This window comes from Gaeumannomyces tritici (assembly GCF_000145635.1).
Source record: "Gaeumannomyces tritici R3-111a-1 unplaced genomic scaffold supercont2.2, whole genome shotgun sequence".
NCBI lineage: Eukaryota > Fungi > Ascomycota > Sordariomycetes > Magnaporthales > Magnaporthaceae > Gaeumannomyces > Gaeumannomyces tritici.
Window position 1 is genome coordinate 4,807,747 of NW_008804546.1, and position 17,324 is coordinate 4,825,070.

General features: G+C 58.7%; 7 protein-coding genes across 7 annotated transcripts; 2 read left to right on the top strand and 5 right to left on the bottom strand.

Annotated features, from left to right (window-relative positions):
• Positions 1-508: 508 nt before the first annotated feature.
• Positions 509-3,009, bottom strand: GGTG_04176 (hypothetical protein; the record flags this gene model as incomplete). Its single annotated transcript, XM_009221968.1, has 2 exons — positions 509-2,877; positions 2,997-3,009. 2 exons carry the CDS (start codon positions 3,007-3,009, stop codon positions 509-511), a joined length of 2,382 nt encoding a protein of 793 aa, XP_009220232.1.
• A 605-nt stretch (positions 3,010-3,614) lies between these two features.
• Positions 3,615-4,574, bottom strand: GGTG_04177 (hypothetical protein; the record flags this gene model as incomplete). Its single annotated transcript, XM_009221969.1, has 3 exons — positions 4,201-4,574; positions 3,880-3,966; positions 3,615-3,802 (listed from the first exon to the last, which is right to left on the bottom strand). Exons 1-3 carry the CDS (start codon positions 4,286-4,288, stop codon positions 3,615-3,617), a joined length of 363 nt encoding a protein of 120 aa, XP_009220233.1. The 5' UTR covers positions 4,289-4,574.
• A 140-nt stretch (positions 4,575-4,714) lies between these two features.
• GGTG_04178 (GTP-binding protein ypt4) lies at positions 4,715-6,523 on the top strand. Its single transcript, XM_009221970.1, has one exon. The coding sequence runs from the start codon at positions 5,236-5,238 to the stop codon at positions 6,199-6,201; it is 966 nt and encodes a 321-aa protein (XP_009220234.1). The 5' UTR covers positions 4,715-5,235; the 3' UTR covers positions 6,202-6,523.
• A 61-nt stretch (positions 6,524-6,584) lies between these two features.
• On the bottom strand, positions 6,585-10,260 carry GGTG_04179 (dolichyl-phosphate-mannose-protein mannosyltransferase 2). The gene is made up of 6 exons (XM_009221971.1): positions 9,503-10,260; positions 8,937-9,377; positions 7,973-8,866; positions 7,799-7,907; positions 7,674-7,730; positions 6,585-7,608 (listed from the first exon to the last, which is right to left on the bottom strand). The coding sequence occupies exons 1-6, from the start codon at positions 9,638-9,640 to the stop codon at positions 7,022-7,024; spliced, it is 2,226 nt and encodes a 741-aa protein (XP_009220235.1). The 5' UTR covers positions 9,641-10,260; the 3' UTR covers positions 6,585-7,021.
• A 120-nt stretch (positions 10,261-10,380) lies between these two features.
• Positions 10,381-12,310, top strand: GGTG_04180 (hypothetical protein). The gene is made up of 4 exons (XM_009221972.1): positions 10,381-10,900; positions 11,201-11,419; positions 11,498-11,591; positions 11,703-12,310. Exons 1-4 carry the CDS (start codon positions 10,890-10,892, stop codon positions 11,907-11,909), a joined length of 531 nt encoding a protein of 176 aa, XP_009220236.1. The 5' UTR covers positions 10,381-10,889; the 3' UTR covers positions 11,910-12,310.
• On the bottom strand, positions 12,026-13,862 carry GGTG_04181 (hypothetical protein). Its single transcript, XM_009221973.1, has 2 exons — positions 13,588-13,862; positions 12,026-13,499 (listed from the first exon to the last, which is right to left on the bottom strand). Exons 1-2 carry the CDS (start codon positions 13,621-13,623, stop codon positions 12,300-12,302), a joined length of 1,236 nt encoding a protein of 411 aa, XP_009220237.1. The 5' UTR covers positions 13,624-13,862; the 3' UTR covers positions 12,026-12,299.
• A 59-nt stretch (positions 13,863-13,921) lies between these two features.
• GGTG_04182 (hypothetical protein) lies at positions 13,922-14,392 on the bottom strand (the record flags this gene model as incomplete). Its single annotated transcript, XM_009221974.1, has 2 exons — positions 13,922-14,044; positions 14,258-14,392. 2 exons carry the CDS (start codon positions 14,390-14,392, stop codon positions 13,922-13,924), a joined length of 258 nt encoding a protein of 85 aa, XP_009220238.1.
• Positions 14,393-17,324: the final 2,932 nt, after the last annotated feature.

The following is a 17,324-nucleotide window of genomic DNA, read 5'->3' on the forward strand; positions in this document are numbered from 1 at the left end:
GGACAAGGGGTGCCGAATAGAATAGCAATAGTGATGGCCAATATTTCCGCTGGGCGCTGTCCAACCAATGGATTCCTCTTCAGCCCATTCCCTTCTATCATATCATTCTACCAAGGATGCCAAGAAATAGACATGCCATACGCACACCGACACCAACCAATCTATAACCAAGCAAAATTGGAAAGCTCCGTGGTTTGTGATGATGAAAAGCTTCCTTATTAGCAAGGAGTCCCCGAAAGCCGAACTTGCTAAAAATGGAACCCGCAATGCAAGTAGGCAAGGTCCGGTGTTAGAAAGGGTAACAAAGGATGAACACCGAAACGACCAAAGCTGGGACTTGGCGACGTGGCGTCGAGCAAGAAATCAAATAAGCACCAAACATTGAAGCCAATAAGGTGTCGTCAAGAGAGAAAAAAAAAACAGAAAAGAAGAAAACGGGCCTATGTTGAGAAAGGGCGTGAAGCCACCACCCCCTTCCTACAACGTCAGCCTCTCCCCTATGACCTCCTCAATACACATCCCCGCCATCTCTCGCAGCACGGTCCGCAGCGCGCCGCTGATCGCCAAATAGGTAGGCGGCCTCCATGCAGTACCTCCCGCCGCCCGCGGCCATGCGCGTCTCGCTGCCGTAGCAGATTATGACGCCGTCCACGATGCCGCTCAGGATGCCCTCCATGGCACCCAGGACGCCCCAGCCGATGAAGGAGGCCACTATGCCAACCACGTACGCGTACGCGCTGCCCCTGAGCCCCGGGCCCCCGCCCGTCTTGCCCGACTCGATCGAGAGCTGCCGCGCCGTCATGATCCAGCCCGCGAAACCCAGGGTCGTCGCCATGATGAACCGCGTCGCGTGCAGTAGAAGCTTGGCCAGCCTGTATGGGAGGAGCGGCGCCGGGCCCCCGCGCCTTCCGTGCCGGAACGCCTTGGGCGTCAGCGTCGCCGTCGGCGCCTCGGGCGACAGGAAGTTGAGCTGGCTCAACCCCCTGGCCGAGGCCGCCAGACCTTGCGAATGGATGGCTGCGTAGGTAAGGGTGAGCGGGTTCGTCAGCGCCGCGATGGACGTGGGGATGAAGGCGTGGAAAAACAGCGTCACGAGGCCTGCGAGCCGTCGTGGCAGTAGGAGCAGCGGCAGCCGGACCACGAGAGCGAGGAGCGTCGAGAGACTGATGGAGCCAAATATCGTCGTCGTTGAGTGGCCCAGAGCAGCTGATACGACTTCGGTCGACGACGGCGCAGGCACGGCGTTCCGGTGGAAGTACCATTGCGAGACGGTCGCCGCCGTTGTGCCCCGCTGAACGCCCGAGATGATGGACAGGGTCCAGAGGTACATCAGGACGAAGTAGACGGCCAGCCACCAAGTGGACGCTTGCAGCACGTATGAGGTGCCCGTGAAGTAGCCACCCAGGAACACGCGCGTGAACATACCCAGCCAGACCCACGTCCAGAGAACAATCAGTCCGAGGCATGCGGCGCCGACAAGAACGAGACCGTGGTTGGCCGCGAGAATGCGGCTCGAGAATTCGAGAATCTCCATCGCTGACCTAAGCGCGCCACGCCCCTTCCAAACGAGGTAGAGCCACACAAGGGCGCCGATGCCGGGGACGAAGGACGCCCACCTCATGACGATGTCTTGTAATCCAGAGCCGTGGTCGCGTCCCTGGAAGCTAGAAATCATGGGGTATAGCGTAAACGAGAACATGATTATTGGCACGGCAATGATGATGAGCCACACGAGCGGTTTGACGAAGGACCGGAGTGCCGCCAACCACACGAATGACACGATGATAGCAACGAGGGTATCGACGGCGAGGAGGTGGAAGGACGAGACCAGCGTCGTATATACTGTGTCTCCCAGAGGCTTCTTACGACTCGGCGTGGATGTGTGCAGGTAGACGAGCACGAACGTTGCGAAAAGCGAAGCGAGCGCGATGAGGTACAGCCAGGCAAAGAAGGGGTCGTGCTTGAATATTTCTCCGTCAGGCGGAGCCGCGACATGCTCCAGGATGTTTGTGCTTGCCGTGCTCTGCCGCAGCAGGCCAACCTCGGACTCGGCAGCGGCAGAGTCCCTGCGCGAGGAGCGCCGGGGAGAAGAAAATCGGGTCGGGCTGGCTGGGGACTTGAATTTCTGGAATGCGGGAGGCGAGCTGGTGGCCGGTGCCTCTACAGTCAGGTCGTGTGGTGGCTCGTTGTCATCGTAATCGTCGTCGTCTTGGCGGAGTACGGTGGATTCTAGCCCGACGTCGACCAGCTTGCCCTTGCCACTGTCGTTGTCAGACGGGGGCGGCGACGGGCGCTTCCCTAACGGCGTTCCCTCGTCCTCATCCTCCTCTTCCACAAGATCCTGGTTCTTGGTCCTCCGGTAGAAACTCCTAGTACCGTTCCAGCTGCTCCGGATGCCACGTCCCCTTGGGCCGTACAGGGTCCTGCTGTCCTGGTCGGCCTCCCCGCTCCGCTCCAGCGACCCTCGGCTTGCATCACCCTCGACCTCAGAGCTCTCCTCTAGCCTCCCGGCGGCGATCACTCGCCTCGAGCGCTGCAATGCCGAAAAGTCGGCGTGTTCGCGGTCGCGCTCGTCGTCGTCATCGTCGTCTCCGCCGCGGGTGCTCAGGAACAATGGGGCCTCCGGTGCAGGGGCGGCCGAATATCGCGAGGCAAAGTTCAGACCGCCGAAACGAGATCCTGTGCCGGTCTGCTGGTACGGGTTTCCGGCGGCCAGCCCGCGGCCGCTGCTCATAAAGGTCCGCCCATGTCGCGACCCCCGAGCGGGCCACTCTGGCCCGCCACCCCTAATCGCCGGTTGTTGTTCGCCATTGTCGTCGTGGGGAGCTCCGAGGTTCGATATTCGCGACTGGGACTGCGCTAGGAATCTGGATGCATCTGCCGGGCGCGGGCGTCAGTTGAGGTCCGGAAACATACTTGTGTGGGTGACGACAGGAGGAGAGGGGGAGCGATGCCGGTTGCGGAAGCGGCGGCGCATCGCCCTTTCGGACACTCACATTCGGAAAACATGTTCCCAGCTCCGCACGCCGCTCAAGAAAAGAGGCGACGCTCTCTGGGCGCGAAAGGTTCAAGTCGAATATACAAAATGGCAGTAAATGAAGAAAATACCAGGAAAGAGTGTTGTTGAGTGGTGCAAACGAGCCCGATTGCCGCAAAGTCAAAGAGGTTTGTCGACGTCGGATGTGTAGCAGCACATGCGTGCGGGTGCCCGACTCAGTTGCCTTTTTTTGTGCTGGTGACTCTTGTCGGCGGGTCGGCCCAAGCACAAGACAATGAACAGCTTAGACAAGGGCGAGTAAGACAAAGGCGACGGGAGGCACGCGATCTGGAGGAGCTACCCCGAGGTGACAGGGAGGTGTGATTGCCGTAGTGGTGGTCGTGGGAGTGGTGGTCGGGATGGTGGTGGTCGTGTGCGGGGGACGGCAGGTGAAGGTCAAAGGTTACCTCGAAAAAGGTCCGAGGCGAGGAGGTGCCGTGTTTGACGTCGTTGTGGTGCTAGGTTTTGGTGGCAGGAGGAAGGATGGCGGCGATCCAGGCCCAGAACCCAGAATGCGGGAGCTGCCCAAAACGGGAGAGGACGAGCTTGGGAGGATGCGAGAGGAGGGTCAAACTACCTACAGCAGAGGCAGGATGGAGGCGTCACGTTCTCGTTGATTGGCGTAGTGGCGAACAGCGAGCGACCGCCGCGTCTTGGTCACTGCCTGGGAGCCCGAGAAACACAAAAACACCTGGGCTGGAGGGTGGTAGCTGAAAGTCTGGTGGCCCGTGAAAGCCGTTCGTCTGCACGCGGCAGCGGTCATCACTGCATTCTCTCACAGGCCCCGTCAGGCGTCATATTACTAACGACAGACCCTGGCTCCATCCGGAGGTCACACTCACCGCCTGCGGAGACTGGAGCAGAAGCCTGGGGGTGCGAGTCCCGGGCCACTGTGGGCCCCTGAGTCGGGCAGCCAGCAGCCTCGACCTCTGGCGTAGGCAATGAGGTACCGAATCAGGCTTAGCTGCTGTCTCGACGGGGAGCTTCCAGTCGGCGGCAGTGCAATCATGTCACCAAGGCAGCAGCTGCCAGTCCAGCACTTCTGATTCGCACCGAATCCGGCGTGCAACATTTGACCAGAGCTGAGAATACCGCAACGATCTCCAGCTGGTCTATCAGGGCAGATTCCGCGGATGGACCAAGGGAGCCTACAAACAACTCACCCGCCAGCTCCGTCGCAGATAGAATGCACGAGAAGGGAATGTCCGCGTGCGGTGCGGCTGCCGTCGAGTGGGTAATGGATTTGCCCATGGGTACATGTTCCAGGGATCAGAAATGTTAGTGCCGTGGGCTTTTGTTGTCCTTCTTTTGGATTTGACCATATGTTTTTTTTCTCGCAGAACAATCAGTCTAAGTTAATGTCTATATGCCTATTCGTATTCCTCTCCTTGTTCCTCTCCCCTTTTTTTATATCTTATTTCTCTTCCTGTCTGTGATGGCTGTTCTCAAGGGCCGTCCCACCGCACTAGCAATTCTGATCTCTTGGGACTGCACATAGCAGGGAGCGGATGCGTGGTACGTGCCTGCAGCAGCGCAGCTGATGTCACCGGGTCTGCCTGAGGTCCGCCTGCCGTCCGCCTCGCCTCGGCTGGTCTTGGACTGGGGCGCCCCTCTTCCATGCACCCTGGCCCCAGTTCTCCGTCCTGCGATCAATACCTTAGCTCCATGACCAAGGTGGCGGAATGGTGAGGAATTTGTACCCATCGCAGCAGCATCACGAAACAGCTGGAGCGCAACTCAATCCACCACCATCGATCACGTCCGATTGACTCCCATCCAGAAACGATCACGTTACCTGTTCCACGATTTTACGATTACACAATCACGACGGTCCAACTGCAACCTACCTAGCCGTTGTCGCCAACGAGATCGTGCGGGCGGGTTTAAAAAAGGACCGAGTAATTCGCTCGCAAAATAATCGGCGCTCTTTTATCCGACGCGCCTCATCCATGAGCGCCGTTTGATATCAATTCCTAGCCAACCGCGCCTCGACCTAGCCAGGAACAAAAAGCAAACCCAGCCGTTACACAAAGGCGACCCGAACGAGACTGGTTCCCCCTCTATTGATATACATCGCGTCTCTTCTCTCATCTTCCATATCCCCGCCGTCTTGTCCTTCGTCATCTCTAGCCCCTCGATCATCCTCTCAGAGTATAACGACTTCCGCGCAACCTCCCTTACTCCCCCTCGCCGCGCAAATGTCGGCGCCACCATGGGACTACATCGCCAAGCTGGTCTGTATCGGTGACAGCGGTTGCGGTAAAAGCAGCCTAACCGTGCGCCTGTCCGAAGGCCGCTTCGACGCCCAGCCCAACGTGACTATCGGCCTCGAGCTTGGCGGTCGCATAGTTCCCGTCGGCCCGCCCCACAGCCGAACACTCCCGCCCCTATCAGGCGCCGCCGCGCCGGCGAGCCCGATGGCATCAAGCCCAAAGACAGAGGTCCGGGATGGCGCATCAACAGCGGCGCCGGGCACGCCCAGAAACACGGCCCGTCGCGGTCCGCCGGCCGCGAAGCCGCCGGCCGAGGAGGAGGGCCCGCAGAAGCACATGAAGCTCTCGGTGTGGGACACGGCCGGCCAGGAGACCTACCGCTCCGTGACCCAGTCGTACTTCCGCAACGCGTCGGGCGCCCTGCTCGTGTTTGACCTATCGCGCCGCGACACGTTCCAGCACGCCACGTCGTGGCTCGAGGACCTGAAGCGCCACGCCGAGTCCGATCCCGTCGTCATCCTCGTCGGGAACAAGGCGGACCTGACGCGCCTTGACGAGAACGGCGGCGCGGCAGCGGCAGCAACACCGGCGCCACTGCCGAAACCGCCAGCGCCGACAAGCACAATAACGACAGGGCCGCTGTTGACGCGGGACAGCAACGTGAGCAAGAGCTCAAATAAGCGCGAGGTGACGCGCGACGAGGCCGAAGCCTGGGTGCGCGCGCACAGCGACAACGTGATCGAGTACATTGAGACGTCGGCCAAGAGCGGCGAGAACGTCGAGCTGGCCTTTATGCGCCTCGCCGAGCGCATCTACCAGAACATCCAAGCCGGCAAGTACAACCTCAACAGCAGGCAGTCCGGCGTCAAGGTCCCCGGCACCCTCAGCGGCACTAGGCAGGTCCAGATGAACGTCGGCGACAGCAGGCGGGGCGGGTACGGCTGCTGCTGATCGCCCTCTCACGCGTCTTGTTTTTTTTCTTTATTCGTTGTGTCCATCTTGCTCGGCGCATAGATGCACACTTGTACGCATACACATCTTCTGGGATCGGGCCAGAATGGATGGATGGGACGGATCGTTTTGATGTGTTTTTTTTTTTGGGTATCGTCGCAAAAGCATAGCGGTGTTGTAGACGCAAGGAAACGATGCGCCATTCCTGGTCACTTGTAGCAAGCTTAATGCACGGCTTTTTGCACGCTGCCTACTTCCATTGATTGCTCATGCAGGCCTTCAAATACGACATCGACGGTGAGAGCATTTGAGTCATGATGAGGACAATGCGGTATAATACATCACGACCCCAAAGTAGCGAGAACATGACATACGCAAACTTCGGCCAAAAAAAAAAAGAAATGAATTGCATTCGATTCCCTGCATTACTCTCGGCTCGAGGGAAAGCTGCCACTCGGCCTCATTCGGACCGATGTCTGCTTGGGCGGTTTCCGGCTAGCCAAGCCGTTGGCCATGTGAACCTGAACTCCCCTTCCCGCACAAGTCCCTATCTCCCTCTTTTCTAACTAAGCCCGGCTCCCCGTTGTGCTGGCTTATCCGTTTCTAGATTGTTCACCGCGATAGACAAAGGAGATGACATCCACCCCTGGAGGAGAAGGGAGATTCGTTCCGCAAAGTGGCTGACTGTTTTACATGCGTATGTTTGGTGAAGGCTGCCCCTCAGGAACCCCATGCCCACACATACTAGTAGTTGAGGGGGCCTGGCTCCATCCGTCCCGGGCAAAACGCACCGGCAAGGAAAACAGTCATCCCACTAGAATTAGTCTGACATCCTCCACGTGTCGAACCACTTCATGTAGCTGTACTGCTTGTTGGGGCCCGTCATTCCCCAGCAGATGGGCATGAACATGATGTACAGCCCGATGACCACAACATAGAGGATGCTGTACAGGCCGTACTGGATCGGCTTCTGCAGGCTCCTCAGCGTCCAGTCGATCAGGAAGCCGAAGGACAGGATGGCGAAGTAGAGAGCCGGGTAGTAGTGGTGCACATAAGTGACACGCGCCATCACCACAAACGGCAGGTAGTGCAGAAACCAGCCAATGATGGGGTAGATGCCCGAGTAGAGGATCTGTTCCATCTCGGGCTTGGAAAGCTCCCTGTACCCGCGCTGCCAGCGAAGCACGTACCAGACGACCAGCAGGCCGACAAAGCCCAGCGAGGCCGTGGTGGCCCAGTAGACAAAGGGGTTGCCGAGGAGGAAGTACTTGACGATGTTGTCGTCCCAACCACACATGCGTAGACCGACGTTGAGGATAGGCCACTGCCACCATTGGGAAGCGAGATCATCCTGCTTGTCAGGGTCTGGCACCAGAGCGTTGTTCGAGGTCATCATGGCAACGTTGACTGGGCTGCATGTTAGCATCTACCCGATACTACATCGGTATATCGAGGCTGTGGGGGAAACTTACGGTGAATGAAGTCATGGATGAATGGCGACTTGTAGACGGCGGGGTTTCCCTTGGGCACTGTGCCAGGGTTAGCGAGTAGTTCTATAGGTCTAGTCCAAACGAAACCGTTGCGTCGAGGTACTCACGCTTGTCATTGGTGTGCGCCTCAACGTTCCACCAGGTGTAAGTGTCGCGAGGGTTGTTCTTGGGCGTGCAGGCAACCTCGATCTGCTTGAAACCCCATTGAGGCAGATTCTGGGAGATGAACTGTTAGCACACATGCACTACAGTATGCCTGCTAGTATTGCTGGGGCACGTACGACATTGCCGGCGCGGAGGTAGCAGCCCAGAACTTCATGCTTCAACCGGAAGGCGGTAGTGAGAGTCCGGATGCGGCTGCGGTTGCGCGAGGCTACGTCGCGGACAACCTCAACCTTCCAGTGATCCTTGTCGTCGCCGATGGTGAGGTTGCCGTAGCACGAGACCTCCTTGTCCGACTTGGTCACGGGAGCCGAGATCTCGTGCGAGTGCATGTTGCGGCCGGTCTGGGCGTGGATCAGACGGAAGCTGTCGCCGTCACCAATGAAGCGCGGCTCCTCGGTCTCATTATACTCGGGCTCGCGACGGTTCGGGTAGAAGAACCAGTCGTTGTTGGAGTCCTTGTGGTGGTAGCACGTCACCTGCTGCTGCGTCGAGCCCTCGGGGTACGTCTGGACGTGGCTGTGAAGGAGACCGCCACCGTAGCCCATGTTCTTGATGGTGACGCGGCTGCCGTAAGCAAGCTCCAAGGGACTGTCCTTGCCGACCTCGGTTCCCCGCAGGTTTGCCTGGAAGAGAGAGCTCATCTGTGCATCACCCGGGCCCGTCTTCGTAAGAACGGCGAAGTGAATGGCGAAGCTGAGCATGTAGACGAGGAAGGGGAGAACGATGAGGCCAACAACGCGCGCGGCAACGTGGGCTCCAAGCTCCAGAGGCGGCATCTTCAGCTCGCCAAACTTGTTCCACAGGTCCTGGATAGTGTAAAGGCCGACGAGCGCAGTGACGAAGAGGCCGACAAGCTTCACGCTAGTGACGCACCCAATGCTGAACCCAGTCAGGAACAGCCAGAGGAACCACTCGGGCTCAAAGCTCTTGTGCTGGAGACGATGGAACTTGGCCCAGCAGAAGACGGTAGAAACAGTACCGCACAGCAGCATGGAGTCGAGAAGGATGAACTGTAGGAGAGTGCCATGTTAGCGGATGTGTCCCTGAGCGAGTTTGCGTCTTGAGAACGGATCGACTTGCCCTAGAGATGGTCGTGTAGCTGTTCTCGCACAGAACCATCAGGGTAACGAGCCAGACAGCGGGGCGGCGGAAGTTGAGCTCCTTGGCAGTAAAGTATGCCATAGGAATGATGACGGCGCCGAAGAAAGCGTTGAACTGCCTCATGAAAGTGTAGTTGACCCAGTCAGGGTACTTCTCGCCCGACTTGAACTCGAAGGAGCCGTTGTAGCCAGCCATGTAGCCCGAAAGGCCGACCAGCATCTTGCCCAGCGGGGGGTGGACATCGAAGTAGTAGGTGCGTTCGATATAGTGCGATCCGAACTTTCCAAAGTGCGCCTCGTCCCAGGTGACAATGTTGGACTTGCCGATCTGGTAAAAGCGCGTGAAGAAGGCCAGGATGGTAAAGACGACGGGTGCGATCAGGAACTCCCACTGGTCGAGGACCTCGAGGATCGAAGGTTGCTATTCGAGCCACCACCAGCGTTAGCGACAAGCCAGGTTCTCGCCAAAGTGTGTTTGCAATATCCCATCAGGCCACAGCAGTTGGGAAGCAGTCGTGGCCAGTGCGATAATGGTGATTTCCTTACCTTCTTAGCAGCCTTCTTCTTGTCATCGTCCGCCTCAACCTTGGGGATGAGGGGCGCCGTCTCTTCGCCTGGCACGTTGCGCCTCCTAAGGTCGCCCAGGTCGGCGCCCGAGGCCACCGCCGCCGGAACAGCGGCCATCGCGACGGGGTTGCTCTACACACTGCTTGATGACAGGTGCGTCTGTGGATCGGCCGATAAACACTCAAGGACCTTAGCAAAGAGGTCCCTCGGGAGAATGGGGAGGTGATGGGTGGAAAAGATGACGTAGAAACGAGCGTGTCGAAGGAGAAAAAAGGAGGTGGTCCAGAGTGGAATTGGAAAAAAGAAGACACAGGTCAGAAGTCTACCCCAGAAATCATTTAAATCAATCCGACATCAACGGCCCGCGAGGAAATTGACAGGCCAAAACTCTCGTCTGACGGAGAGACCAAAAGGAAAACAGAGGCAACTCTGTTGCGGAAAAACAAACAATTCCGTGCAGTCGACTATTGGGCGAGCGCAGAGCTGAGGAGGAAAGAAAGGGATGCGCAATGTAGCATAATCTGGCCTCTTTTTTCGTGTCCCGTTAGCTTGCCTCTCAGCTGCGTGCGTGTAGGCTGCGGCGGGCGAGCTGGGCGGGCGGGCTGTCAAGGTGGGAGGCCGATCCTGGCTTGGCCTGGGTCCACGCGGGATACGGGTCACTCAGGTCTGATCGACTTTGATTGATGTGTTCAGTTCCCAATCCCGTCTGTATGTGGCGCCGTCGCGTTATGTTGTTGCTTCCAGGCGGCTGAGAAAGGGGCCACCAGCCGGTCGGCCCCACTGGGAGCACCCTGTTGGGTGACCTCCATCGTCGTCGCCGCGGAACAGGCTTCTCGATGTCGTGTTTGATGCCACCGAAACCCTGCCGACATGATTCATCGGAACGAAGACCAGCCTGCTACAACATCACTCGGTGGGCAACTCGGCAGCTCGAAGCATCACCTACCTCGTCGTCGATTCTCTGTCCCTCGCAAAGCCGTTGAAGCCCGTTCAAGGGGCTCCTCCTACTGCGCGGACCCACATCGATCATCTGCGGCTGGTGGAGATCCGCTATAATTGGACACAGAGCATTCCGGCATCTGATTGAATGAAGCCACATCACCTCATGCCATTCAAAGTGACGGTCAACTTTACAGTACCCAGTGCGCATCCGCCAGAGAAAGGAAACCCTTGCAGGGGGTCGCGGTGGTTTGGTTGCCAGCCAGCAGTCCAAGGTGAAATTCAGGCTTTGCGACCTGGTCTTGCTGTCGCTGAACCAACTCTTTCTCCCCCTTTTCTCGCGGGCACCGACCATTTCGCAAAGTTTCTGCACTGCGCTGCAGAACTTCTGCCACATGGAACAATAGCGAAGGCTTAAACGGCTATCATGGCATCAAGGTGAGCAGCAGTCTCCCATCCCCGCGCAAACAGGAAGGCGATGGCAGGAAAAAAGGGGGGTCCAAGGGTGTTTATGCTACGTCGACCGCCGGCTCCGGAGCGCGCTGAGCCGCCAAGCCCAGCCGCAGCCCGCCGCCTTCCCTCAGCCGCTTGATCGCTCCGGTCGGCGCGCCTGCGCGTTGACCCCCCGACAGCCCGCCTTGCCTTTTACGCTGCTGGCGTTTCGAGCCGAAAAGTCAAAACTCGTACCCCCCGGTCACCGACCCCTCGTGACTGACCGCGATGCCGCCCCGACTATAGCAGGTTCGGGACCTCGTCCCTCCACCAGCGCGACCCGCGCAGCGCCCTGTTCGAGGGTTACGGCGGCAACTCGTCCAACAGCCGCCAGGCCAGCGCAAGCCCGAATCGAGCCGGCGGATACGGGTATGGATATCCCGGCGGCAGCGGGGCCCCGGCTGGCGGGAGCAACCACCTCGGAGTCCAGGGCTCCTCATATCGGCCCGCAACCCCCAATAGGAAGTCAGTCGGCCTCTCTCCCGAACAGTAGGCAGGCGGTGTGAGACTGAGCTGACCATCTGGATCTTCTGGTGTAAACAGGGGCCAATACAGCGATGCGGTGCTCAACGAGCTCGAGAGCCAGAACGACGAGCAAGTGTCAGGGATTCTAGGCAAGGTTAGGGTGTTGAAAGACGTAAGCAGCCAGGCCCCACAGCCTTGTGATATGGATCGGCGCTGTGATGGCGACATGGCCGCTGGGCCAACGACCTGGAACCATCTGCTCACACAGCACCCTGCTCCCTAGATGACGGTTGCGATTGGCGACGAGATCCGCGAGTCCTCGGCCCTCGCCGAGAAGATGAACGATAGCTTCGACACAACCAGGCTACGGCTGCGCGGCACCATGAACCGCATGCTCCTCATGGCGGAGAGGACCGGCGTCGGCTGGAAGGTCTGGTTGCTCTTCTTTGCCGCCGTTGCCTTCCTCTTCATCTACGTCTGGCTATTCTAAAGAAGGCACGGATGTCACGCGAGAGCCACCATCACACAAAACGATATATCCTGGGAGTTCATGGGAGTTTAATCGCGAGTTTTTCGATCATGGCACACCAAGGCGTGTTCACATTTCGGGATGACGTCCATTGGTTGACTTTGGAAATAGGGTAAATGATCACGTTTGGGGATTGTTGATGGCAGACCAACGAGCCTTGCTTAACATATTTACCGGTTTTATTCATGTTTTTTTTTGGTCTCTGCGAGGCCTTGCCTTTATCCCTGTAATAAGCTGTCTATAGGTTTTCTTTATGCCCATGACTCCGTGTACAAGGGGCCGCAAAACGGAAGATGTGTATCTCTCTCGTATAGCTAAGTTTCGTTGTCGTTTCAGTGCCTCATAATCTCGTCAGTGTCTCCTCATCACGTTGGGGCTACTGCCGGCAATGCTGCTCCCGTCTCGGGACAGAATACTGCTGATATCGATGCTGCGTCTGGGGTTCCCGCTGCGGTGCGAGGCGCGCGCACTACTGGCGCCCATGAAGCGCGCCGACGCCGGGTGCTGACCGGCGGCGTAGCTCCTCTCGGCATGCTCGTGCTCATCGTCACTAGTCATGAGCGAGGCCTCGGTATCGGTGTGCTCGTACATGCCGCTCTCGGCCTCGGGGATCTCGTCGTCCAGGTCGCCGTCCATGTCCATGTCCAGGCCGTCGCCGTCGTCGTCCAGCAGCCCGTGTCCGTAGCCGCGGGAGTGGTGCGCCAGGTCGTCCTCCTGCAGCATCTCGGCGCGGTCCTCGTCGTCGACCTCGTCCTCCTCGCCGGCGTACAGCAGGTCGTCGACGTCCTGCCGCCGGCCTTGGCCGCGCGACATCATGTTTAGCACGCGATCCTCGGCCGCGACCACTTGCCGCAGCTCCGCCGCCGGGCCGCCGCCGCCGCCGCCGCCGTTCCCTCCCCTGCCGTCCTCGGTGTCGTCGTCGTCTGTCGTTTCGGTGCGGTCCGAATCGGACTCCTCGTCGGAATCCGCCCCGTCGTAGCCGAAGCCCTCCTCGTCCGCGTCCGGGATCTCGTCGTCCAGGTCCCGCTCCTCCGGCTGCGCATCGTCGTCCCCGTCGCCCATCATCTCGTCCTCCCCGCCGGGGCCCAACATCGTCTGTCCGTTCTCACCGATCATGCCGCTACCACCCCCCTCCTCTGCAGCAGCCGCCGCCACGGCGGCAGCCGTGGCGGCTGCGGCGGCGCCCTCCTCGGCCTCGGCCAGCTGCTGGGCGAGCTGCTCGCGGCGGACGGCCTCGGCGTGCTCCTCCTGCTCGCGGCGCTCCTCGCGCAGCTGGAAGAGCGACTTTGCGATGCCGGGGGGCTTGAGCCACGTCGCGCCAAAGTTGCCGACGTTGAGCCGCCGCCGCTCCTGGTACGCCTCGTCGGCGCGCAGGCGCGCCAGCACCGTACGCTCCAGCACGGCCTGCGACGCCCCGCCATGCTGCCGCCGGTGCTGGTGCCGCTGCGCCCCGTCGCCGCCCTCCACGAGGAGGCTGCCGTGCTGGTTCGCGGGGTCGAAGGACGCCGGGGGGATCGGGCTGCGGGAGGACGTGTACCAGAGGGAGTGGGACTGTGGGGTTTAGTTCGAGGGGGTTTTGTCAGCGTTGCGTGTCTCGCGTGAGGAGAGCCGAGGTTCTATTGGAGGAGGAGCAACGCACGTCATGCGGCGTCAGGTCGGGGAGTATGGAAAACATTGTGAAGATCGCTTCGCCGCGCACTGGTCGATGGTGACAAGCTGCTAAGGTCACGCAGGACCCCACGCGCGCATCTCCGCGCAAGGGGACTGATTTGCCCCCTTGAGTTGTCGAACCAGAAGCTCGGTCGCGGGCTAGCGGTGCTTGGAATGTTACGAAGAACGCTTGATTAGTTCAAATCTTGAAGTCTACCGCGGGGCTTAATCATGAAGCGCGAGGCGGAACTCTTACGTGGAGCATTTCGATCCCAAGTCGCACATTCCTGATTCAGAAGCGCGCGTTTTGGTGGGTCATGAATCTAGCTAAGCGCAGCCGCGCGCTTGTGTTCCACACCCTGAGCGGTGCCCGAGCCGCTGCAGGAACTCCCGACACCCGCCCGTGACCTGGGCAGGCCCAGCCCTCTTCCTTCCGGTCTGCCCGGCTACTGGGAGGATCCCATCCATGTCAGGAAATACAGATGCGGGCTAGAAGGGCCGGTATCTATCTCGCATACACACAGGCCTCCGAACCCGGCGCCCTGGGTGTCAGCCCTCCAACGCCAAAAAGATCCGACCTCGCTGAGTCGGCAAAATAATGGTGGGATGCATGACAACAGCAGAGCCTCGTGCGGCGTCAGCAAACAACTACCACATACGTCAATGGTCGGGCTCTCCTGCCATGTCTGTACGACGTATGAAGCGCTCTGTTCAAATTTGACGCCAACGATTCGTGCCCACCGAACCCCTTCCCACTCAAACGTTGGAGGTTGGCTGGAGGCGGCGCGTCCCATCGCAATTACGCGCGGCAATGACTTTTCTGTGGCAAGCAGGAGGGGGCCTGCGCCTTTTTTCTTTCATTTTCTGGCGGCTGCGGGCAGGTGTTGGGTGCCAAGTTCTCTCCACCAGACAGGGGGCTGCTAGCCTGAACACCGCGTCGGGAGTTTTCGGAACATCGTTTTCGTTGCATCTCATCAACCGCAACAATGTCGGACCCTTCGTAAAAGTTGAATTGCACGGCCGAGTTCGCGCCAGCGCCCCCATCCTCATTGCGCCTCCTCATCCACCTTTCGGACCTTAGCTCGGCGAAATGGCGGCTCCCCATCACGCTGACATCGTTTCAGCGGTGGTACTGATCTGGGTTGGGTGGTCAAAGAGAAAAAAGTGAACTTTTGCCCTTTTTGGGGGGAGCCACTTGGATAGCGGAGGACTCATTGCGAAGCAGAATCCATCGTGGTCCAGAAAGCCCTTTGGGCAGCATGTGGCTAGCCGCCACGCCGCTCACCTGCTCTCTTCAACCAAGTCTACCCTCCTTTGATAATCGCTGTTACAGTGACACCCCATATACGCAAACCACTGCCGCCGCGGCTTCCCACGTCTGCTTGCGGCCCATGGAGGAGACGGCAGGAAGACCGATTTCGCCAAAAGCGAGGCTCACATTGGGCCGAACTTCTGCCCCGCTGGGTACCGAGTGGGTGCGGGCACAGCGAAGCGACACAACAAAACTTGGCACTATTTAGTGGCGGCCGTCTCCTGCCACCTACTGGGGATATGCCAGTTTGAGCATTTGCCTCGACGGCGATTGGACGCCCGGCTTTAATGATTGCGTGTGTGCTCGTATGAGTCCCATATAGATGGGTCTGCCCCTTCCATCAAGGACGGGGATGGGGGGCTTGTCTGCGTGGGAGAGGCGTGTTTTTTATCTCGACAGTCGCAAACATGTGTTTGTGGACCCTTGTCCTCTGCATCCTCCTCGGCACCCCTCAGACCCTATTCTCTCGATTTGTAAATTTGCTTGATGTCTCAGTCAGTGGGCTGCGGCTCCTGGCGTTCACACGTGCACTTCGGATCACAATCTGAATCTTTGCTGCTGTGTTCTCGCAGGCTCCCCTACCAACGACGGACGTCATAAGCGTCATTGATGGAGTCGGTGACGCGAGCACGACTCCCGCTTCCCCGTCGGTAGGCGAACGCGAAAATCCCATATTATGCTCGCCATCGTCGAGACATGCGGGCAGCCGGCCGATCTGCCCAACCGCTTTGCTGGGTGTGCCGGCCACACACCTCACAGGGGCGGAACAAGGATACGCTAATGAAAAGTAGAGCAGATCTTTTTTCCTCTTTCCATTCGATGAGGGGTTTCCGAGGAAGAGAGCGCTTTTTGGCTTTCCCTTCCTCGACGACGTATTGAGTCACCAGGTTAAGATAAGGGCTGAGGTCTGCGGCGCGGTACCTGATTGGTCTGCCTAGCAATTGTGGAGTTGATGTCAAATCCGTTAGCAAACCCACAGGGCGGTCACGGACCAAATCCAGCCAGCCTTGACATGCCCTAAAAGGGGACAACGTCCGTCAGACCGCAGTGGAGTTCCGAGAGATGGTGCGGGATATGCAGCGTCGGGCGCATTTAGCCCTTGCTTGGTTCGGTTTTTTATGCCTGCAGCCTGTCTTGCGGTTGCAGGTGGGATGGCTGCGCTGATGCTCGGCATGACATTGGGTGGGCTGGAAGTTTGGGGGTCACTCGTGGGTGGCCCATGGAAAACGCTGGGCCAGCGACGCCAGCCTGGAAGCAGCCGTTTAGGAGGGTGAACAAAAGTAGGTTGTTAATAGCGGAATACGATGAGAGGCAAATAAATTCTGCAGCATGTCTGGAATATTCCGCGGGCATGTGCTAAAAGCAGAATTGGGGTACCATTTTCAGCACCCAGGCATTTGGCATCCCGATCTCCAAAAACAATCACCCGCAGTGCGACATCGGAGCTCATGTGCTGGAGCTTTGCAAATGACTGCTTCTGATTGGTGCTCGTCAGAAGTTGACATCCCGCCAACTTTTTTTTCCCTTCACCCCGCGCGACACACCCACCACACCCCGGCTAACGAGCAGGGGTATTATACCCCTGTCATGCGGGCAAGGCACCGACATGGGGGACCCCATGTCGTCTCTTGCAGCCGGGTGTGGGGTGTGTGCACGTCGGCGGCTTTATTGACGGCCGACCACCCAGAGAATTTCTGTTACAAGACGAATACTCGTCTTCGCGTCTTCGGGCAGCCATTTCTAGCATCCATTGGACTGGAACCATGACATGGGAGTTGCTGGCAGTCCATCTGCATGCGCGCAAAGTCGCAACCCTGGCGGTCTTTCAGGGAAGAGCCAATCTGATCAGAGGTTATGAAATGCCATGCTTGAGAGAGGTCGCAACACCTCGCCGCACCGGCAATGAGAGACACCAGATCCAGTCCGATTTCTGCCGCCGACACCCGACTCGCACGATCTACTATCTGGCATGCCGCAGGGCCGCACTCTAGGTGCAAGTCAGTGTGTAGAGGAAATGATTGGCGGTTGCGCTTTCCAGCTAAGGCCTATAGTCACGCGCGGTCCTAGCTGGTGAGCTTTTGGATGTGTCAACGTTATAGCATAGAATACGCCATTGGATCCGGAAGACTACCGCCAATCATAATTGCGCAAACAATGCAGAACCTGCCATGCCTGGATCCTGTGTGCGTCACAAGCCCAAATCCGTGCTACAACGGCGACTTTCTCTTGATAGCTGACTGGCTGTTTGACAGGTATACCAAGCGGGAAAGGTGCAATTGCATGTGGTGTCCTCTGGCGACAACGGCAAGAACAGTCCAGCCGGGCGGGAAGGACACCCGGCGCTGTGACAGTCTACGGTGTACTGCTGCATGCTCTTGCGTGAAACGACATGGAATCATCGAAGCATGTCCTCA